Source organism: Mesoplodon mirus (assembly GCF_964341445.2).
Source record: "Mesoplodon mirus genome assembly, chromosome: 2".
NCBI lineage: Eukaryota > Metazoa > Chordata > Mammalia > Artiodactyla > Ziphiidae > Mesoplodon > Mesoplodon mirus.
The window spans coordinates 198,935,867-198,960,005 of NC_138977.1; the positions used below are offsets into that span (position 1 = coordinate 198,935,867).

Below are 24,139 nucleotides of genomic sequence, written 5' to 3' on the forward strand. Positions count from 1 at the left end.
CTACTGAACTTGTGGTATTGAACATACAAATAAATGTGTATTTCTTAGACACATGGGTACATTGTGTGAAATTTGGACCCTTTACGGAGGAAAAGGGGGAAGGCCAGGCCTTCCCAGGGCATGGTCATCCTTGGCCATATAATTTCCAATGCCACAGAAGGATGGCAGCCAGGGCAAGAACAGGGGTGGGGTGGGAGATGGACTGAGTCATACGCATCATCAGCTCACAACACAGACCAGCCAAGGTCTCTCGGAATGGAAAGCGTCCGTGGCTCCACCAAACGCTGACTGTGTGAGTTATTCAAGAATCCATTTAACGTGGGGGGAGGGGGAATGACGGTTAATGGGTATGGGCTTTCTCTGGGGGATGATGAAGATGCTCTCAGCCTGTGGTGGCTGTACAACTCTGTGAGCACACTGAAACCACTGACTTACATGCGCTAATGATGAGATGTATTATGGTGCATGAATTTTATCTCCAAAAAATGTTTTAAAGTCCATCTGACAGATGTTTACTGGGTATCCTCTTATGGCCAGCACTGTGTTAGCCACTGGATCAACCCCTTGAAGCTGTAATGCTGCTCTGCCCTTCTGAGAAATGGGGCGAGGGAATGAGACTGGGGGAGAAATAAATGCCACTACAGACATTTCCTAGTGGCCAATTGTGGTCGACATTCTTTGGGGAGACACAGGGGTAGAGGTTGCTAATGTCCTTCCATTTCCTTCTGATTCTGGCTGCCTGTAGCCTTTTGGATTTGGGGAGCTTAAAATTAAGGGAGATGAGCTAAAACTGCTGTTGAGAATTGGGTAAGGAAAAATCCATCAGCAGTCTATACACTTCCAATAATGGTTCCTCGGGCATGGCCAATTAGTACCAATTAGTTCTTGGAAAACTGCATGTAAGCCTGGGGAAGTATTGCTCACGAGTGAGAAGACGGAGCCACTGAACAGCAGTGAAGCAATGCCGGTTCACAAAAGGAACTCTTTCTTAGCCAAACTGAGTTTCAAGTCCAGATTTCTCCTTTTAAAACCCCAGCTGTCGGGCTTCCCTGGTGGCGCAGTGGTTGAGAGTCTGCCTGCCGATGTAGGAGACACGGGTTCGTGCCCCGGACCGGGAAGATCCCACATGCCGCGGAGCGGCTGGGCCCGTGAGCCATGGCCGCTGAGCCTGCACGTCCGGAGCCTGTGCTCCGCAACGGGAGAGGCCACAACAGTGAGAGGCCCGCGTACCACAAAAAAAAAAAAAAAAAAAAAAAAAAAAAAAAAAAAAACAGCTATCACAGCCGCTGGGGAAGTTTTCAAAAGAGAGAGGGACTTCCACCACCTTGCTGCCTAAGAAACCAGTGCCACAGGACCAGCCACCTCTGCTCTGTACCCCGGAAGAGACAGGAAATACTGGCTCAGGTGTGTTTTACTGCCTTGGCAGAGCTAGACTTGGTAGAATAAATTACAAATTATGTCTAAGCAATGTCTCCCCAGATCACCTTGTAATTCTTAACTAGAACCCTCTACATTGTCCCTGGACTGATGTCTCCAGACTCTCACCTTCACTGTAATGGTTCTGATAAAAGCTCCCTTTTGAATTGAACCAGACTATGCCAGACACTGTCCTACACACTTTCCATGGATTTTCTATTTGCCTCCCTACTACCTTCTGAAATAGGTGCTATTATTAATCTCATTTCTGAAAAAACTGAGCTTTGGAGAATTTGAGCTGAGCTACACTCAGTGTGAGTTACACTCAGGATTGTAAGTGGCAGCAGGATTTGAATCCTGGCAGCCTGAGATCTTGACCTTCATCATCAGTCTCATGCTCTTCATCATCATCACCATCACCGCCACCACCATCCAAAGGAACTCCTCTGTTTGAGGTGCAGTTCTGAACACTGCACCTTTTTTGGATCAGTAGACATCAAATCTGCTGTCTGGAATATAATCACTATTCCCATTTCCCAATTTGGAAACAGACACATAGGAGTGAAGATCAAAGACTCAAACCATAAAGCAAACTTGTGGCAATACCAGGTTGGCCAGTTTGATTCATGCCATTGGTTCTGCTCATTTGGGGGGCCTCCCCTGCCCAGAGAGCCCTTAGTAGTGGAGCCACGCGACACTGATTGGCCAGCCTGGCCTTTCTGAACTTCCCTCCCCACTTCAGAGAAGGCGGAAGAAAAGCTTTTGTGTGCGTTGCGGCGGGACAGAATGCCCGAGGACCGTTCTGACTACAAAAGTGCGTTGTTAGAGTAATTCCTCTAGCAGAAATAAGGGAGGGGAATCCAATTAACAGGCCAGTGTTTCAGATTACTGGATGAGTTCTGTATGCAGCCACCTTCCTCCCCTCTTTAGGTGCAATCTCCTCAGTGACCCCCGAAACTGAAAAAAACAATCTGCTATCTTTAAGCAGCCGTGAAATGTTCTCAATCTACTTACATTTCCCTTTAATCACTATGTGAAAAGCTGGGCCCCAAACAGCCTTCTCCCAAGGAGACTAGCAGGCTGGAGAGAAAATGGACTAGAGAAAAGGTGTCAGATTCCTAAACTGAAATCTGGTTCCTGCCTTTGGAGGAGGAGTTTAATAAGGATATCAAGAAGAGGAAATGCAGATGAGGACACTACAAGTGGACTCCACGGGGAGTCATAAAGGGTTCATTCATAAAAAGTTATGCATCCATTATGCCTGGATTTTCACACACTGCCCTGGGAAAATATGCGATGCACAGTTTTTCAGAGCAAGATGCATACTTTCACAATCCGCCCTAATCCGCTCTCTCTCCTGCCAAAGGGGCATTGACCTGCCTCCTCCCGGCAGATTTCATGGCACTGACCCCTCCCAGGGACCAGCTCGGCCCACACAATGCACTTGTTCCAAACACAAAAGTTCACTAACAACTGCATTTGGAAACATCAGAGCAGGCCAAATAGTTGGCAAAGGAGAACTCCTGCAAATGAAGAATGACGGTTACAGGCGCGGGGCCATGCCTTGGCTACAGCACACTCGGCGCGCGCGTGCGCACACAGACACTCTCTTTCTCTCTCTCTCACATCCACACACTCTCACACACACATACACACACTCACTGCAAAAGTGTGTAAAATATAAGCAAAACAAAGAAAACCCAAACAAAAAACCATCATTGATAATGACGAACAGCAAAAGCTCCATCTAATCAATGAACGTGGAATCAGAGTTCCCAGGATCTGTAGTGAGAAAATTCTTGTTTCAAGTTCAAGGAACAGCTGGAAATCCCTCTGCCTGTGCCCATTTTCAGGAGCGTGCCTTGGCCCTCTCCATGGAACTTTAGGAACAGAGAGCTTCCCCCTCCTGAGCTTTTTAAGTCTATCACATTCCCTGGGGGGTATAGGGTTGCCAGATTTAGCAAACAAAAATACAGGAAGCCCAGTTAAATTTGAATTTCAGATAAACAACGAATCACGGCAGTCCTATGGGGAGCCCCTTCTAGATTCAGCAGTCCCCTTGCCCCATCAGCTGGACATCTAAGTTCTGACCTGATCTCAGCCACCAGCAGGCTGTGTGGCCTTAGCGAGTCGGTTTGCACTTGGGGAGTGTGGTTTTCTCATGAAGGTGTGTGATTAAGTGACTCTAAGGTCCCCGAGATTCCATGTTATCATGAAACTCCTCCCAAACAGTTTCTTTTATTAATTATAAAATAATATCTGAATGCATTCTTGTAAAAGAGCCAAATAATCCAGAAGTATACAAACCAAACCATGAGGTTGCCCCCCCCGACCCTGTGCTTCCTTTCTCGGAGTGCAAGGGCGCTCATCAAAACTTCTTTACAAATTCCTATCTATTTGTACCTTTAGGAATTTAAACTCATGGCCCTCTGAACTGAGTGGGCTTGTGTGCCTTTCCCAGTGGTAGCTGACCTGGCTGAGACCCTTTGGCCATACAGAAGCTTAGTATCTGCCAGGCTCCCCTGGGTCCAGCCAGACCCTCTGTCCCTGTGTCTTCTGATCTACCCCAGAATCTGAAACGAAGTTGGGCTCAGTCTGGCAGTGAACTACCCCCCCCTTAGCTCTCTCCCTTCTTTCCGGCCTCCATCTTTGGTCAGTTGTCCTAATAGCAGCTCACACTCAGGCCAGTCATTCGAAGCCTAACAAGTATGGCTTTTCTGCCTACGTGAAGACATGCCAGGGACAAAGCCTGCACTGCGAACTTATGCTGGTCCAACTCAGAAGCCCACCCTGAATAGCATTCTAAAAATGAGGACAACCCACTCTCAGCAGACACCCTCCCAGCTGGCCCCTTATGACTCTGCTTCTCATTCTGGCTCCACCATGGTGGACATTTCTTGGCCAAACGAGTCCCCATGTCCATTGTCCTAACACTGATGCCATTGGTCCTCTATATGATGTTAATCTTCCCTGGTCACCCTGAGAGATCTGCCTCTGGTGACCAATCCTGAGTGAACTGACTTTTCTCTTTATGCCACCTGCCTACCTTCTCTCACTCAAAGGTCCACCTGCCTTTTCATGGATGAGTTCAAGCACTGTTCATCTCCCCAAATAAATACATGCTCATCATAGAGAAATTAGAAAATATAGCTAAACCAAGAACAACAAACACAGAATAAATTTTAAAAAATACTCCATCATCCTGAAATAACCACTGTGTGTTATTTATTTATATTTCTTGTTTTACTTAATATTTATATTGTAGATCACAAAATGGTTTCTTCCAGTCAAATCCAGGCTGCACAATGTTTTCAGTAATTTTGTTTTGGTTAAGTTGAGTCAGGATATTTACTGTTCAGTTTGCCACACTCCCTGCCACTTCTTACTTTATTACACCAGCCCCATCTCACTCATTTACACCTTATACCCGAAGGCATCTGGTTTTGCAACGCCTGCATCGATATACAAGTGTATTTTGGTTAAAATGGAATCCTACATGTTGCATATCCTATTTTGCAAAACCTTTTGTGTAGCAATGTACAATGAACATCTTTCTGTATCAATAAATAGCCCCCTCCAACTTTATTTTTAATGGCTGGATAGTTTTCCATTGAAAAGATGTATTATAATTTATTCATCTAACCCCTACTGTTGAATATTTAAATTGTTTTCAATGTTTCCTGCTTCACTGAACATCCCTGTAGCGAGAGCTTTGCACACTTCCTTAATTAGTTCCCTAGGATAAATTCTAAGAAGTGGAACGGCTGGGTCAAAGAGTATTCGCAGTTTTAAAAGCTTTTAACATGTGCGGCCAAATGGAGTGTTCAGAGTTTTACAATGACACCGACCCGTGAGAGCTTCCTGTGACTGGCGGGATGGACCCTTCCAAATATTAACAGCATCGCAGACAGCATCTGAGCACTCCTCTCTTAAGGCTTTCTGAAGTCAACTCACCCAACAGGGGGGCTTTTCTCCAATAACCATCCCGGACCTCCACGTAGTCGTACCAGCACAGGCGGCTTTTAAACAAATCCATGGATGTGAAGTTTAAGACGATCTGCAAAGAGTTACCGTAAAGTGAGTTTTGGCAGCCAAGCCTGAGGAGTTTTGAAGATACGTCTGGCATAGCGGTGTTCTCACGTTACCCTTTAGCATACAGAGCTCTCAGACCACAGTAGGAGTGTCCTCTCAAAAGCACATTCACAGGAAACCTCATGACATTCAATAATAAACCTTAAACAGGATGGGGAATAAACAGAGGAGATGGGTTCTTTGGTTCTGTCTGGGGAATAACTTAGGCTTTTGAAGTAACTTGGTGGTTTATAGAAAGCAAGATGCATTAAAAAGACTGGTCGGGATGCGCTGAGACTGGGGATTTGGAAGGAGGTAAGAGGTCAATGGAGTTTAGAGATACGGAAAGATCTTAAAACATCATCAATCATTCCAAAGGGTTTGGGGTGAACCCGAGTGCATCCGAGCACCTCTGTGATCGATGTTCCCCTGGCCATGACCTCACTCTTCTGAGGTGTGGTGTGTCTAATAGCCTTCCTACAGTTAGTCCGTTCATTCATTTATTCATTCATTCCACCATTGTTAGTTGACCACCTACTGTGTGCCAGTCTGTGTTGGCCAATCAAGATAGAAAGATCAGTAAGACAGAGTACTTGCCTTTAAGGAGCTCAGAAAATGAGGGAAGGGCAGATGTGCCAAGCCAATTGGAACATTATGGAATAAATGCTGAGAAGAAAGGGATGGACAGAAAGGCATTCTGGAACCCCAAGGAAGGAGAACTAGATTCTGCCCGGGAGGATCTGGAGAAGGCTTCTCGGAGGAGGTGGCATTTAACCTAAGGAGAATAGAGGTCCAGGGGCCAGAGAAGGAGGGCCAGACAGAATTTTGATGCAAGGGACTGACACAAGCAGAGCAAGATGTCTGGGGAGCCGCACTGTGCATCCAGCAGGGTCATTGTGCACGTGTCTGGAATGAGGGGGCAGAAGAGGTGAGGAGGAGTGAAGGCTGGGGAGGTGGGTGCCGAGGGACTGGGAAGGAAGGTTTCCAGTCCCTCTGGACACACTTGAGGCCATTCAGTGGTGCCCTGGCCCACAAGCAGTGGAGGGGGAGGGGGGCCCTACAGACTTGGCACACAGGTGCTGCACCCCTTCCAACTCAGACGGCCCAGACCGAGGTCAGGTTTGCCCTCTCCCTTCACCCCGCTTCAAGCCCCGCCATGCAACGTGCCCGGGATTGTCTGGCTACAGCTCCCAAGCGGGCTCCCTGCCCATCCTCGGCGTGTACCTTGCCCGCCGCCTCTCAGCTCTTTCTCTCTCCAGAGTCCCCTGAAGCGCCCTGCCCCAGCTCCTGCACCTCTGACCCTATCTATGGCTTTTCCCACTCAGGGGGACCTTGCTATCGAGCAGTTCATTTTTTTCTAGCGTCTTCACTCTCCTCCCTCCACTGGCCACTTTCTTTTCTATTCTTACAGCCCTGGGTCCCACTGTCTCTAAGTAAACCCCTTAGGCTGGAGGGCTGTGGGTCAAAGTTTGCAGTGCCCTCCCGGCCACATCGAGAGGACTTAGTTCTTCGTCCTTGTTCTCTGGCCCCTCTGCTTTGAACCTCTCCTCTCTGGTTTCCACCACACTCTGTCCACTGTTCTCTCTCCTCGGCTGGCGCCCGTCCTCCCCGCTCCCCATTAACTGTAAGGGCACCTCAAAAGAAAGCATTGTCCTCCCAGCTTCCCTGTCTGTAGGTGACACCCTCGCCCCGATCACTGAGGTGCTGTACCTTGGGGTTAGCTCTCCTTGGCCTCTCTTGTTTATCCCAGTGCTGACGGACTTTCTTCCTTTGAGATGTCTGAGTTCCCGCTCCAGGTCAGTCTCGCTGCCCCTTCAACAGCCCTGCCTGCATTGTTCCTGCTGAGATGATTCTGGAACCCCTCCCTGCCGTGCCCCCGTCCATTCTGCACACTAGGTCTTCTGGATCAATCTTGCACTTACAGCTCATGTTTACCAGATCCCTCCTGTGCTCAGAAAACTTCAGCAGCTCCCTATGCCCCTGTCTCATAAATTAAATTCTGATTACTTTCCAGAGCCTCCAGCACCCATCCTATGTGACCTTATTTCCGGGTGCACCCTGATATATCCATGCTAATGAGACCCTCCCATGCCTGGATAGGGGGCCCCTCCCTCTCCCTTGAGTCCTTCCCTGATTTCCCAGATGGACATGATCTTTCCCTCTTTGGAACTCCTCCCTCCCTAACTTAGAGTGATTCTAGAGCAGGCATTTTAGAGGCAGGCAGATCTGGGTTTCCTCCCAGCTCTATCCTTCCTGGCTCTAGAATCTTGGGAATTGTCCTCTTGGGCCTTTAGCTTCCTCATCTGTAAAGAAACATGCACAGGGCTTCCCTGGTGGCGCAGTGCTTGAGAATCTGCCTGCCAATGCAGGGGACACGGGTTCGAGCCCTGGTCTGGGAAGATCCCACATGCCACGGAGCAGCTGGGCCCGTGAGCCACAACTACTGAGCCTGTGCGTCTGGAGCCTGTGCTCCGCAACAAGAGAGGCCGCGATAGTGAGAGGCCCGCGCACCGCGATGAGGAGTGGCCCCCACTTGCCGCAACTAGGGAAAGCCCTCGCACAGAAACGAAGACCCAACACAGCCATAAATAAATAAATAAAATTAAAAAAAAAAAAAAGAAACATGCACACCATTGGGTTGTTGAGGGGACTGCACGAGAAACTATATGGCGTGTGTATGCCTGACACATATTAGACACTTGATGAATGGCGATTTAAAAAATCAAGCCACACTGAATGTACACTTAATGCACCATGAACCGGACACATGAAGTGATCTTCACACAGGCTGCCCATCTTGAGTGTGTCCACCAGCTCCCTTGTTCAGGTCTCAGGACAAGGAGCACTGTCTTCCACAAAGCCCTGTGATCTCCTAGGAAATGAAGTCAGTACCAGAAAATAACTGGCCAGCTTACCTCCTGTGTTGTAGCGTGTGTGTGTGTGTGTGTGTGTGTGTGTGTGATGTCACTTTTCTTTCAACCTGCTTGTGGATTAGAATCATCTCAGAAGTTAAAAAGATATCAGTGCCAAGCAAATGCCCCTCCTTCAATTAAATGAGACTCCCTAGGGGTGAAGGGAGGACCCCAACTAAACTCTAAGTCTCTTGAAGACACAGGTTGTACTTAGATTTCTTTCTCTCCCACCGTGCTAGGTGGAAGGGCTCAGTAATCCTTGCTAACTGGTTGCAATATAATTCTTTAGCCTTTGCTTTTTAAAATTTCAGAAAGGAAATGTTATTACAACTTCCTTGGTTACATGTTCATGATCTGAATGAACGGATAAGTATTCAGGCTAATTATTTAAGTATGTTAGTGAACCATAAAGACCATAGGGGAAGAGGTGATGAACAAGAGGTGAAACTCGGGCTTCCCTGGTGGAGCAGTGGTTGAGAATCTGCCTGGTAATGCAGGCGGCACAGGTTCAAGCCCTGGTCTGGGAAGATCCCACATGCCGCGGAGCAACTAGGCCCGTGAGCCACAACTACTGAGCCTGCGCGTCTGGACCCTGTGCTCCGCAACAAGAGAGGCCGTGATAGTGAGAGGCCTGCGCACCGCGATGAAGAGTGGCCCTCGCTTGCCACAACTAGAGAAAGCCCTCGCACAGAAACGAAGACCCAACACAGCCCAAAATAAATAAATAAATTAATTAATTTTTTTTAAAAAAAGAGGTGAAACTCAAATCAATCAAGTTTGCTGATGACCAGCAGCTCTGGGGAAGGCTGGGTGGGTGAAGCAGAAGTTGAAATAATTGGTGCTGGAATTTCAATGATATATTCTCCCTGCACCCAGTCAGCAATAATAATTAAGGCTTGGTGAATCTCATGCAGTTCAAACATATCACAGAGCCTCTGCTATTCAGGGCAATTCAACCATTTAGGGATTGCCAGATCCCTTCCTCCCCCTCCTCCTTCCCTCCCACGGATGCCTCCTGCAGGCACATGGACCTCATCTGCCCAAGGCAGACAGGTCTGAAGTTTCTCAGGCTCATGATGACAACCACATGGTCATAAATGCTTAGAGTCAGAGGAAGGATGTGTGCGTGTGGCTGTTGTGTGTGTGTGTGTGTGTATGTGTATGTGTGCATGTGAGTCCGTGTGTATGAATGCATGTTCAAATGTCTATCAGCCTGTCCCCTTTGTGGAATAATTTAGGATGATAGTTAAGCATTCAGGCTCTCAGAGTCCAATTGCCTGGGGTCAAATCCCAATACAACAAACTGAGTAGCCTTAGGCGAGTCCATTTCCTTAACTGCAAAGTGATGTGGTAATAGCGCCAATCACATGAAGCTGTTGTGAGGATTAAAGGAGAGACTCCACACGACATGCTGAGAATAGCGCCCAGCCTGTATAAAATGCTCACAATGGTCTAAGCCATTGCTTCTCTCTAGTTATCACAGTATATTTAACTCAACATTTATGTGGACATTTTTCTTATAGTGATGAATTAGGAATATCTGAAGATTGGCTACAGGCACCTGAAAATCCAACACCTCCCACTGCATGCCCACCTGTAAGTTTTCCATTCAGCCGCTCATCCATCTTCACATCCATTCAACAAATAATACTTATTGTATGACTCTGTGCCATGGGCTGTGTTGGGTGCTGAGGTGAACCATGTCTGTACTCAGTGAGCTTAGGGTCTAGAAAGGGGACGGCCAAATAGCCAGCAGTCATGATACTGTGAGACAAGCCACGATAGGTATGACTGCAGGGAGACAGACCCAAGGGGCAGAGATGCAAAAGTAGCTGCATCTAGGTTGAGACAACATGAAGAACCCTTGGGTTTGTAGTGAAGTGTAGGGAAAAATACAAGCTTCGAGGTGCAGAAGCCCCAGTTCCCAGTTCTATATCTTCCTCTGAATGTGGGCAATTTTTAAAATGTCTGGGCCTCGGATTCCTTGTTCAAATAATGGATATAAGGAGATGAACCCTGCAGAAGGATTAAGAATATACCACCCTTGGACCAGGGCAAAAAAGGCCCCTGAGCTGGGCTCAAGTTTAGAGGGTCATGGAATCTTCAGAACCAAAGGAATGTGCCTATACAGAGTTTTCCCAGCTCCTAGACTGCACCTCAGGACCCCAGGGCCTTAGAATTCCCTGCCCAAATAGCCCTGAGGCCACTTCCAGGTGTACAAGGACCTCTGCCCTGGATCCATCCTCCAGAGGGTGGACAGCACACCTGGCCAGTCCACCTCCACTGGAGAGGGAGCCAAGGAACAGCTGTTTGCAAGGTAGGAGTGGGGGGTGCTTGGGATTGCGGGCTGGGGGTTGCCCTGGGTGCTCCTAGATGGAGCTGGGGCTGGGAAGAGGAAGAGGGGCCAGCCGTGGTTGGGGGCCAGCTCTCCCTGGAGTGCCACCTTCCAGAACAGCACTCCAAGGTGTCAAGAAATTCTAAATTGGATCCTCGCCTTCCAGGGCATCCTGATGGTGTATTTATCAAGGTAGGAGGGTGGCACCTACTTTGTTTTACATACTGTGAGCTTGATTTATAACCCCTGTAGACATTTAGTCCATAGGCCTCCATTTGTATGGGGGAGGCTGGTGGGAAAGTCCAGAAATCATGAATGTTAGGCAAGCTTGCCCAGTGACTGGCACATAGTAGGTGCTCATAACATAACAGCTATTATTATTACTATTAATAATAATACTAGTTCCTCATGCCTCACCCAACTCAAAGAACGCGCTGTAATTTCCTGAGGTGGTTTCGTACCTACCTTTTCCCCTGGAGTGACCGATATCCTCCAGACACAGTGGGAATAAGAAGGGTAGCCATTCGGGAAACCGGGTGCGGAAAAGTTTCCCGTCGTGTCCTGCAGGGTCTCCCCACATGCTGCACAAGCAAAACAACACGTGTGATCCAGGCATGTGCACACACTCCCCGCCCATGCAGCCCCCTGGACAGGGCTGCTGAGCAAATTCACCCCTTTACCAGCCAAAGCTCTCAGAACACCTTGGCAAAAAGCATGTCAGGCAGATTGACATTTTTCTGGCAAAATGTCAATAAAATAAAAGCAAATAAATGTCAATAAAAGCAAAAATCGGGCTTGGGGGCCAAAAAGTAACACCCCAGGGGTTTCTTCTGAGCCTCTCAGGATTGAGTACAACCTAGAGGTTTGAATCTCAGCTCTCTAGCCAGCTGTTTGGTGGTGGGCAAATGTCCCAGCCTTGCTGGGCCTCAGTTTTCTTTTCTGTGAAATGGGTGGGACCTACCTAGAGGGTTAATGAAACCATCTGCATTACATGAAATGGCTCAGTGCAGTGCTCAGCACACTGTGAGTTCCCCGCTACATAGCGGCCGTTATAATTACTGCTAATAATATCTGTGGCAGAGAGAATACAAAAGTGCAAGCACATGGAGCAAAAAGAAAATGCTTTGAAATTTATTTCAGCTGTTAGTTGGAATCTTGTCTCTTCTTTTTCTGCTACCCACCTCTGAAAGAGCTACGGAATAGTCAAGAAAACAGAGGAAAATGACCAGAAGCACAGGAAGCTGGAATGTTCTAGAGTAGGCTATTCTGCCCTTGAATGTTTGAGGGTTGCCTGGAGTCTAGAGCCTAGTCCTATGTATGTGAAAAATATTTCCCCTAATTTGTCCTCAAAAGAAAAGGTATCTCTATGCGTAAGCTTGGAAGCTGTAGCTTTTGTATCTCCTCATCTCTAGGGATTCAGACCCCAAAGACAGGTACATTGGTTTGCTGAGTGCCCCTCCTTTCATGGGGCCACCTCCAAAGTATGGGAAACACACTGCCTTTTTTTTTTTTTTAACAAATGAAAAGCTTCATTTATTCATCAAAGAAACAAATAAACAAAAAATATTTTGGGGTGCCTACTGTGTCCTAGGAACTGTTATAGGTACTGTGTATATAGCAATAAACAGCAACATGGAAACACACTGCCTTACACTTCTTTTCCTACGTGCAATTCAGCCTCTGCGCGGCAACCACCTTTGCTTTCAGTTACTACTTGAAACTATTTAAGATGCAGTTTTTGGAGCTGCAGGAAGGAAGAGCTGGAGAACGGCCCACATCGGCCTCAGGAAATCCTGGATATTGGGGCTTCAATATCGTGTTACCGAACAACTGCCAGGCATCATGAGGATTATGCCCAGCAGTGAACACCCCCGAGGGTTCCATGGAAATTATTTTAGAATAATCATCAACGTTCTGCAAGAACATATACATTACTGTATGGCTCCATGGTATTTACCAGCTGCTTCCAATCCTTTTGGGAAGTAAGAAGCATATACATTATAACTAAATAAATACTATGGCATTTCCCAGGGAACGCTGTAAGGTTCCTCTTTCAATTCAGCAAGGTTATATGATACATGTATCCTGTATTTCAGCCCTAACATGCCCCCAGATGACTAATAGCTGGATGGACTTATTTCCCAGAGTGCCATGATGGAGCAGTCCCACACGGTCCTTTGAGCACCCCGTCCTTTGCACACGAGCTGGGGCAGCCAGAGCCCTTTTCTGTGCAGGTGCAGGACACAGATGGTCAGGGGGTCTCCTAGAACGGTGGCCTGGAGGGAAGCAGTGCCAGCACTGCGGTCCTTTAGGGGTCAAGTATGGTTGTCGCTTTGTGAGTGAGTGTGTCCTGCCGGCAGTGTCGTTTGAAAACAAGCTGAGAGTCCAATTTTCTAAGATGGCCCCTATTCCAAATATTCTGTCCCATGATCAAACCACATGTTTGGTCTGGGAGTTTGGAAAAGATTGCTGGACCTTTTGGTAATGGAATTCCCTTCTTCCCCCCCAAACCACCAAATCGCCTTCTCTCCCATCACTGGTAAAAACTTGGCTGCTGTAAAGGAGCGCTTTACACTGAAGCTCAGCAGCTTAAACAGGCCAACGTGAGCTCCCCCCTGGGAGGCAAGGGGGGCGGGGGTGACAATGCTGAAGCCAACGAGATGGAAGCAAAGAGGGCAAAGTCAAGGGGCGGGGGGTTTTGAACTGGCAGAGAAGCAGACATCTGCTTGGATCCAGCGTACCGTCCTGTCTCCAATGGCAGAATACTGGCCACTGACTAAGCACCCTGGATGGCTAGGAGAGCCCAAGACCATAGAAATGATCTCATTTACAGCACTGAGATGCCCTCTGCCTTCCAGTGTTTGGGAAGCTGGCTTCTACCCTTTCAAAAACATTCTCCTTCACTCTTTGCCTTTCTGCAAAACCTGGGGTCCTTGTTTTACCAAACCCACATCCCCTACTCCCATAGAAAGGAGAGTGCTTTTACCCTTATGGGAGGCACACCGCATTGGACTCCCGTTCACTACTGCACCACTACGCCTCTTCCTCTTCTGAACGTCAGGGCTTTGCCGGAGAATTCCAAAGCTTCCCACAAGTTAAGCTGTGGGCTCTAAGACCTATTGTTCGCTTCATCACCTTCAGTCACTCCACCGCTGGGCTTTCTGCACTGTCCAGCACCTCAGCACACCAGAAATGACAACTGCTAAGGGGGAGACTCTTCACGTCCCCCAAGGTGTCTTCCCGGCACCAGGGATGTTTGCCCGTGGTGGTTGAGTGGAGTTGTCTCCGTGGTGCTATGGAGGCCCTGGAACCCCTGCGATTCACAGTTACCTGGGCATTTGTACAGCTTCCTGGCTTGAGCTATGTCTCCCTGACTGAGCCGCACACGCTGGCCGATGGTTGGCCTGATGCCATTGTCGTCTCGACGGGGGAGGATGGTGTCTAAGAAAACTCCTCTACAGGAAGAAAGGAGAGAGCGAGAAAGGAGAATGAAAAGTCAAGGCTGTCAGGCTGTCCGTGTGGGGATTTAGAGTCTTCATTTCCTTGCCCACAACCCCAGGAACATTCCTACCCCCTGGCCTGCTCGCCCCAGGCTGACGTGACTCATGACGTTGCCTCCCCTTGTGTTGGCATGTTAGCATTCCATTTCTTCAGCTGCCGGCTCCCTTTCCAATGGGAAAATGACTCTGCCAAGTTTAAAACTATGCCCTAGCCCAGTGGCCCTGAGGGCTTCCTTACTGAAGTATACCGAGCATCTCCACAAAGGCCCTGACAGGTCCAGGCCCCAGGGCCCCCCACTGCACAGCTGCAGGGAGCACCATTCAGAGAGACAACTGTGTGAGTGGCGCCCTCTGGAGTTGTGCGACGGGCAGCTCCCAACATGGGTAAGTCTTGGAGAGGCTCCAGAGAAAGCTTGGGAACCAGTACAGTGTGAGGTTCTCAGGGGCTGGTCAGCAAGCGCGCGCTGATGAGGTGGTGAATAAAGCAGTTCAGAGTTTGGGGGCCTTGCTGGCAAGAGGGATAATCAGATGGAAAACGGGATGAATGCGAAGAACAGGAGGTAGTCAAGAGAGCTCTGGCCTAGAGATTTCTGTGTAAGGTCTCACTGCCACCTGTAAGGCCTCACTTGCCTCGGACACGTCCCTTCCCTCCCTGAGCCTCAGTTCACCCCTCTGAACGGTAAGAGATTGGCCTAGATGGTCATGGCAGCCCCTTCTAACTTTCACATCTCATTCTGCTCCAATGGGAGCGAAACCTAAAAGGAGCAAAGCAGACAAATGTCCACCAGGATGCCTGGCTGGGTACTGGCTCCTATTCACACCTCCATTTTGTGGGTGTGGTTTACCCCCTGCCTGATCCTCCCACTCTGCTTCCAGACCCCCAACCTGGGACCTCTCCTGGAGGGTAGGGCCTTCCCTTGAAACGACACCTTCTCCAGTTACCACCCTATTCCTTTCTGTCCCTTCTTAACCAAGTTTCTGGAAAGAACTGTCTCCATTCTCTGCCTGGCTGCCTACCTGTCCTTCACTCCTCAATCCAGCTGTGATCTCACCACGCCAGCAATGGTCCCCAGTCCCCGACCAACTGGCAAGTCAGATGGACCCTTGCCAATGCTCACCTGCCCTCTCTGCAGAGGGCCCTTTGCTGGCCCCTCCTCTCTTGGACTCTCTTCTCCCTGGTTCCCAGGCACTGCTCTCTCTGAGCCGTAAGTTAGGATCTCTCCTTCTTCTGCTTCCCAGGAGTGCTATCCCTAGGGTCCTGCCCTCTTCCTCTTTTCTCCTCTCTCCTCTCTCTTGCTCCACTTGCTTCCCTGGGTTTTAACTGACACTTACAGGCTGACAGCTAATTCTCTGATTCCAGCTCTAGAACCATCTGCTAAGACAGAAGTCTGGTGACCCCTCAACTGCACTGTTCAATGGAGCTCTTATATCCAACTCATTCAAAACCTAATGCATTCCGTTCTCCTGCTCCCTCCATGAACCTGTCTCCTGAGACTGAATCTGAAGGTGCCCTTGGCTCTGTCTTCTTCCTCCCACTCCCTTGTCAAAACTGGGAACCAGGGCCTGTCCATGGCACCCTCTATACATTCCTTGAATCTATGCCTTCCTCCTCGTTCCAGACCACTGGTTTAGCAATCAGCATCTCCTTCCTGAACTCTCTTTCCAGTAGCTTCTCAACTGGCTTCCCCCCTGTAGACTCTGCCACCTCTGCTCTACCCTCCACAAGGTTGCAACGTGATCATCCTGAAATGTAAGGACAGGCATGTGCCCGCTCTGCTTACAGGCCTTTGCCGACTTCCGATCACCACCTGGATCTCCAGGCCTGTGGCTCGCTGGCTTCTGCCTTTCTCTCCTGACACCTCCACGTCACCCATTATCATAAGCAAGCTAGTACTCCTGCTAGCCCCCAAAATGCCCTTAAACAAGCTGTCCTCTGCCAAGGCTGCCCATCCCCCATCTTCTTGACCACTACCAAACTCCTGTTCATCCTCCAAAACCCCATCAGATGGCTTTCCCTCTTAAAAGTCTTCCCAAGCCCTTTCTATCCCTCCCATCCTGAGTGAACCACTCCTTCCTCTGGGCCTTATTCGCCTAATATGATATGATTCTTCTTATCATACTGTATTGTCTTTTTTGGGGTGATGATAATTGTCTGTTCTGCTAAACAATAAGTTTCTTCAGCAGAGAGACTGGGTCCTTTGTCTCTATGCCCTCAGGGACCAAAGCATAGCCAACTCAAAAAATGCTTCTTGAATTAATTTACGCAGCCAAGATAGGACACTGGCATCAAAAGATTTTGCAAAATAATTATTTATACTCAAAAGGAAATGCAAAAATGCTTGTTACCTAGTTATAAGCTGCTCTTTCCTTTTTCTTTTCTCTCTCAAACATTTCTTTTTCCCTAAATTCTGCACTACCTTGGAAAATATATATTATCCCTAGTGCCTCCTTTTTGTTTGTGTATATACTTTTCCCCTAAATCAGATTTCAAGCTCGTTTTCTTTCCTATATTAGCACACCAGAGCCTAGATCGCCTGCCGATGTCCTTTTCAGCACCGCTCTCCCCAACATTTAACCACCTGGCCTGTCTCTCTCTAATTCATATCGCCTCACCTCTGGGTCCTTTAGAGAAACTTTTGTGGAATCTTTGGTCTCCCTCAGTGACCTCACCAAGTTTGAAACCACAAGTGCTAACTCTACATAAAATTCTAAATTCAATCACATATGAATCTTAAAAATGGGTACTTCTGCCCTAACATAAAATGTGTTCGCTTGTAATCATTTTCTTGATTTTCCTGGAGAAAGACATTTTGCTGCATGAAATGCAAGGCTCAGTACAATCTCTTGGCAACTCAGGCTAAATGACCATGTGGAAGTCCACACAGTGTAGGCAACTCAGGCAGCAGCCTGCTGTGTGGAGAGTGTGTGCTCATACCCGCTGTGCGTTCACAGGACCTTCCTATGTGCCAGGCCCTGCCTGGACCCTTTAAGTGCACCATCTCATTTAATCCTCATAAACACCCTAGGAAGCAGGTGCCGTTGCTATTAGGGGTCCTCTCTACCCGTGAGAAAACCAAGCCTGCGGAGCCTAAGGGACTCACCCGAGTACAAAGCTAGTGATGGGGAGCCAGCCCTGAACTGAACGCAGGCAGGCCTGGAACCTGCCTCCTAGCATCTACCTCCCTCCAGCCAGTGTTTCCCACCACCCAAGAAACAGGTCTTAATGTCTGTTAGGTACATGGTAGAGTTAGGAAGCTTGGAAACCTCTAAAACCAAAGCAGGAGGAACAGCCTGGGCTCACACTCAGCTCTGCGAGCTGAGACTGCCTCCCCTGCACGTCCCTGAGCTGTCCGCACAGCGGTGGGCTGTGGAAGATGTTTACTACAAGAGACATCCCTGTATAAACCACTGCAATTACATCCCCCCTTTTATGTAGGACACTCTTAGCATTGACATTCTGCTAAACTAAGAAAGGGTTGGGCAGATGCCCTTAGGGAATAAAACTGTCAGCTCTGAGTTCTCCAAACAAAGAAGCCCCTGTACCAGAGAACTGTCTCCTCATCTCCTGGACCCTTGCCCAACAAAACCTCCAAAGACATCACTCCCCACAGCCTGGGTCCAACCATGGGGAGGAGGGAGGGACTGCAATAAACTAGAGGGAATAAAGTTGAAAGAATAATCGTAAAGACACACGAAGACTGGGTTTCCCATCAGCAGGAATAGCATTTGCCTCTGAGATGAGCAAATGTTCTATAGGCCATTTTCTTCTCTTTTACAGAATCAAAGACAATGTGCAGGCTAGCTCCAGGGGACACGTGACCAAGAGTAATGACATGGAACTAGGGAGCGGGAAAATCTTACAAAAAGTACCCAGTTAAAGACTCCATTGATAAATGCCCCCAATGAACAAAGTAGTTTTCTGAAAATCCATGCAGAAAATTGGCATAGGGGACAATGCTACAAAATAGATTTGCCAAAACCATTCTCAGCTCTGGGGCAGGGGTTTGAAGGTAGCTGCGGTGGATTGTTAAAATAACAAGTCATGACTCCTAACATCCGTATCCCTCTGCAACACAAAATTGCAACTCCTCCCATTCAGAGGTAGAATCTCTTTCTTCATCACTTGAATCTGGGCTGGTCCTGTGCCTTGCTCTGGCCAACAGAACGTGACAGAGGTGATGTCATGCACATCCTAAAGCCTGGGTCTTAAGAGTCTTAATGAGTATTGCTGTGGGAGCAATCCCAGGCAAGACCAGAGAAGAATGAATCAGAATGACCCACAATGTCATAAAAAATAAGTTTTTATGAACTGTTAGGTTTGGGGGTAGATTGTTGTACAACAATAGATAACATCATGTTAGCAGAAGGGGACTTCTGTCGCCCTTTGACACCTTCAGGGAAGCTGCTCCTCTCCTAACTAGCCACCCATCACACCCATGTGCTGCTCCCTTGCCAATCTCCCTTCTAGGTGGACTTTTGATGGGGAACTGTTATTTCATGTGTTTGGTCCATGGGTTTCCATTGGTCTGTGCTGATAAAATGCTTCACGCTGACAATGGTGTTAAAACAGTTGTCTCCTGAGGGGCAAAAGGGATGGCATTACGGGTTAGAACTAAGAAAAAAAAAAGAATTTTTTTTTCTTGAAAGAGAAGAAAAGAAATGTTGGTGCCAGAAGATAGTCTGTCTGCACTCTTGCCTCGGCCTCCGGCACATCGCAGGCATGGAGAAGGCAATGCAGTTTCTACATCCCATTAGTAGTAATTTATCCAAAATTTCCTACATAATAGAAACTTGTAGATTCTTCTTAATGAAGTGACCACTGTAACTGCATGTGGAAAGAACTACAATGAGACGATGGACATTTCTTCCCTCACCTAGTCCCCAGCACTGTGGATCTCCTGTCTCCTTCGACTCATTCATTAATTTATTCATTTAACAAATATTTATTGAACAGCTACTCTGTGCCAGGCACTGTATTGGGTGCTGGGGATTAGAAGAGAATGCGATAGTCTCTGTCCTCAAAGATCTCAGTCCAGTGAGGGAGAGGAGAATGCAACAGATAAATATTAATAAATAAATTTATAAGAATAATTGATAGATAAGGTATAAAGCAATATGAAGAGTTTGGACAGCTATAAAAATAAGACCCAAGGTACAAGCTTCTCACCTGGACCAACTTGACTTTGATTCCCTGAAAAAATCAATACTTTGGCTCTACTTAGCTGCCTGCAACCCCTGGGGCCGATGCGATGTGAGCTGGCTATTCCCTAAACCATTTTCCAAACCTGAATCAGTCCCACCTCCACACCCAAGCATCCCACCTCTGACATCTGCAGAGGGGCCACTTATCCTGACTCTCACACTCCCAGGGTAGGTCCCTCAAAGTCTCAGTTTCCCAGCGTGGAAGAGGAAGCCTCGGATTTCCAATATGGCAATGAGTGCGATCATATCTGTCAATCCCTCACCCATTCTGGGTAAGAAATTACAACCTGAAATGTTCGAGCTGGAAGGGGCTCAGGGAACATCTGGTCCAACTCTCTCATGAGGGAACTGAGGCCCAGGGAGGTGGCGATTTGACCCTACACACAGCTGCCCCTAATTACTGTCTGGAGCTCCTTCAACAGCAAGGTACATGGGAGAACGAGGGCTAGAGTCCAGCCTTTGACTCTCAGTTCAGTGGTCTAGTCACCACATCACATTGCCTTCTGTGTCTTCTGATAAAGAGCCAGGAGAAGAGTAAAGAAAACAGGGTAGGTCACTCCCATGCCAGTTGTTCAAAGATGCTGACTTTGGCCAAACTCCTCCCATTAGCATTCTGGAGAGCCCCTGCCTGGGTGCAGGATGGCCATCCTAACTAACTCAGCTGTGTGGCCAGAGCACAGAGCCCCCATGGAACGGGGGATGCTGAGGGTTGGAGGATGTCTCCCACGGTTCTACGACCTCATCAACAGGATGCTTTCAGCAGCCGTACCCAACAGCCAAGCAGCCTGGGTAAATAGTTTTCCTTCCACTCCCAAGAGCACTGTGTCTCCTGACCTAATGGTTTCCTTTGATCTTTATGAACACAGAGCCTCATGAAATGAATTGTTTCCCTCTTTGCTATGACTTGATAGGAAGCACAGGGCAGGGTTTTCTGCCAACCCCAACAAAGGGTACATGACTTTATGGCATATATTCTGAATACCAAATTGATGCCAAGCTTCAACTTAGCCATCTACCCTTATATTTCCCTCCTTCTATCCCCAAGTTTTCTCACCTAGTTTTTTTTCTTGTATATATTGGGAATCACCTCAAATCTTTTTTAATGATTAAATAAATAAAGAGCAAAGAAGCTGGTTTTAAGAAGAGACTGAGGGAAAAATGCCAAGAGAGAATACTCGCACTGTTTCTCCTTTAAGTCAAGAGTGGAGGGCTTCCCTGGTGGTGCAGTGGTTGAGAGTCCGCCTGCCGATGCAGGGGACACGGGTTCGTGCCCCGGTCCTGGAGGATCCCACATGCCACGGAGCAGCTGGGCCCGTGAGCCATGGCCGCTGAGCCTGCGCATCCGGAGCGTGTGCTCCGCAACGGAAGAGGCCACAACAGTGAGAGGCCCGCGTACCACCAAAAAAAAAAAAAAAAAAAAAAGAGTGGAAAGACCTACAAAACTGGGACTAGCAGGGGAAAACTTCTATATACAAAACACTTATATGATCTAGAAGCAAGGGCAATACAGAAAATACTTAACACTGGGTCCAGCACAGCACGAACTCATCAAAACAGATCCTGCTGATGCCAGCTGTAAATAACTGGTGTGACCACGCTTGAGGAAAACAGCTACCATCATGCACGGCCAGCAGGCAGGAGACCTGGAGTTGTGTTCTCACTCCAATCCCAGCTACCTGCGTGCCCACCAGCTGGCTGGAGGCTCATTTTCTTCTAAAATGAACCCATGATTTACCACCCTCCCAGCTCTGACACAGTCTAGGTTCCAATAAACCACACTGCTTCTAGGAGGACTGGTTAGCGTCACCATGCTTACATCAAGGACGTACTTTAGAAGATACCCACCCCCCCTGGAAATTTTACACAGAGCCTCTAAGTTATTATCCCAGCTAACCTCCTGATAATTTCCCTTTTCCAGTTTGCTGCTTGTGACATGAGGGCATGATGAAACACCAGCTTCACAATGGGATTCAATCTTATTAGCGGGAACCTGATTAGATTATATTTCACTGCAGCCCAGAGGCCACTGTATTTCAAGGACAGACACGCCAACTGTGTTAGGGACATGCAGAGACCCGCTCTCCGCAGACCTCCAGGAATCCGACCCAAGCCTGCGGCAGGCACAGTACAACACAGACGAGGCATAACCATAGATTCCGACCTTGAGAAGGTGTTCCGGGCGTAGTGCATGATGCTGTCAAAGTCGTACATCTCTCCCAGAGAGCTCACTTCCCCAGCTTCCATTTTTAAGAAATTATACTCCTGACCTGTGACACAACACTCTGTTAAGGCCTTTGAAAACCAAGGCAGGCACCTGAAAGGAGGCACAGGAGGGAGAAGGAGGGCCCATAGCAACTTCCAAGAGCTCTGTTAGCCCAATCAGACAAATGACAGGTTTGGCGGTGGTTCTTGTTGTTTTTAACAGATTGGAAATTTGAAACAGAACAGCACTATGTGGTCGCACCCCACCACACAACACCCCTCCCAAAATGACACTCAAAACTCCTAAACTCGGGCTTCCCTGGTGGCACAGTGGTTGAGAGTCTGCCTGCCGATGCAGGGGACACGGGTTCGTGCCCCGGTCCGGAAAAATCCCACATGCCGCGGAGTGGCTGGGCCCGTGAGCCATGGCCGCTGAGCCTGCGCATCCGGAGCCTGTGCTCCGCAATGGGAGAGGCCACAACAGTGAGAGGCCCGCGTACCGCAAAAAAAACCAAACAAACAAACAAAAAAAACCTCCTAAACTCAGTTAGCAGACAGGTTAATTATCAGTCTGATTGCTCAAAAAAAATTTGTTTTTAAATCTCTAATCTTGCTATTGATGGAACAAAAGAAAACAAATCCAAGAGTTAACTTCAACCCCACATTCACAATTCAGGCTCTCGAAAGCATTTTTAAGGCAACTATATTATTCAACCAGCTACTTTCATGTTCAATATGAATTTATATATAAAACTGTTTCACAGGAGGAGGTATTTTAAAGAAATCTAGACACTATCTGCCTTGGGATAGGCAGGAATACTGTTTTTACAAGTACTGTATCTTAATTATATTTCAGTTTCAAAAATATGTTGCCTACATCAGCAAAAATGAGTCTTAGAAAAGCAACCGGGAGAACTCTTTTTCTGGCTTATCAGCTTTGATGCTGCAACAGTGTTCTGGTAGATTCTGTTCCTGTTAGGAAATGGAATTGGATTTCATTGTCCTTTACAACGTGGAAAGTTATATCACTTCTGCTCTCTCCTAAAAGCTCTGGCAGATGACCTCCCAGGAAGGGCCACCGATGGACAGTGCTGGTGACAAAGGCCTCCATACTTATAAACGAGTGTTGTCTGCTCCCCGCCCCCCTCTCTTTACTCCTTCCTGACCCCATAGATGCCACCTGCCTGACCGGTGTCTTCCAGGCTCCATACAGACTCCTTACCTGGCTGGATGTTCTCTCTGATGATGGTGACGTGCTGGTCTCTGTCTGGCCGGGTGTGTTCATGCCAGAACCCGACCACATGGCCCAGCTCGTGCGCCACAATCCCAAACTTGTCACAGTTTTTCCCAATGGATATGGCCTGCGGGCCTCCGCCTCGGCGCCCAACATAGGAACAACAGCTGGACAGTTGCAGAAATACCCAGGTCAGCAGATCAGGGAACAGCAAGAGTCTAACACCCCTCCCTTGGGTGTGTGTGTGTGTGTCTAAAAGAAACGCAGACTTGAGAGCTGAAAATGATCTCATTGTCTAACTTCGCTCTCAACGCAGAAATTCCCTCCAAAAATGGTTCTTGACCTTTATGGTGGTCATGGATCCCCTTGAGAATCTGAAGAAAGATATGGCCTCTCTTCCAGGAAAACAGCACCTAACTTCCCCCACCCCCGAATCTCCCCTGGACCATCTCTGATGACAAGGAGGAGACAATGGTTTCTGTAAAGCATGAGTCTTGATACTATTACCAGAGAAGCCTTAGAGATGGCTCCCCTTCTGGGCACAGTTATTTTTTAAAATATATACTCATTATTCCTAATATAGAAAAGTATAAAACATAAATTAAAATGGCCCATAATCCCACCACTCAAATAACTTCTATAAAACGTTTAAAAAGTACATGCCCATGTTACAAAAGATTTAAGTATTAAGGCTCCAAAGATAACCACTGTTAACAGTTTCTTGAATGCTATTCCAAAATATGTAGTACATCTATGTACATATATTCTTTTAATTACAAAATACACCATGTACATTGTCCTTCATCTTGCCTTTTTTCCTCCTTAATTTATAGATCTTCTTATAACAGCACATGTAGACCTATCTAATTTTTTTCAAAGCAACATAGTATTGAAATTTATTTAATCAGTCTCCTATTAATATACATTTAGACTGACTCCAGTTTTTGCTATTTAAACAAAGCCTCAGGGGAGAGGGAGACAAAACAAACAACAAAATGCAAAACAAAGAAACCATTAGGGTCTTTCTTGTTTGTGGTAGGGTAAATTCCTAGCAGTGGAATTAATGGAAAAAAGAGTATGTGCGTTTGATATTTTGATAGATACTATCAAATTGCAATCCCAAAATGTTGTGTCTCTTTATATGCCCACTAATAGTATATTAAAAAGCCCTGTTTTCCCACAACTGGGCCAGCACTGGTTTCGCCAAACTATCTTTGTCAATTTGATAGGTGAAAAGTGGTATTTCACTGTACTGAGGTTGGATAGT

The 24,139-nt window shown here is 47.5% G+C and overlaps 1 protein-coding gene across 2 annotated transcripts in view; it reads right to left on the reverse strand.

Moving 5' to 3' along the window:
* The window catches only part of TLL2 (tolloid like 2), a gene marked incomplete at its 3' end in the record, with an annotated part of 136,566 nt that overhangs the window by 25,095 nt on the left and 87,332 nt on the right, over positions 1–24,139 (reverse strand). For both annotated transcript variants that reach the window (XM_082604196.1, XM_082604197.1), the window contains exons 6-10: positions 22,861–23,039; positions 21,598–21,703; positions 14,065–14,189; positions 11,200–11,315; positions 5,371–5,473 (exon numbers count right to left, since the gene is read on the reverse strand). In XM_082604196.1, coding sequence (XP_082460322.1) covers positions 5,371–5,473; positions 11,200–11,315; positions 14,065–14,189; positions 21,598–21,703; positions 22,861–23,039 — 629 coding nt within the window. The remainder of the gene's footprint in view (positions 1–5,370; positions 5,474–11,199; positions 11,316–14,064; positions 14,190–21,597; positions 21,704–22,860; positions 23,040–24,139) is intronic.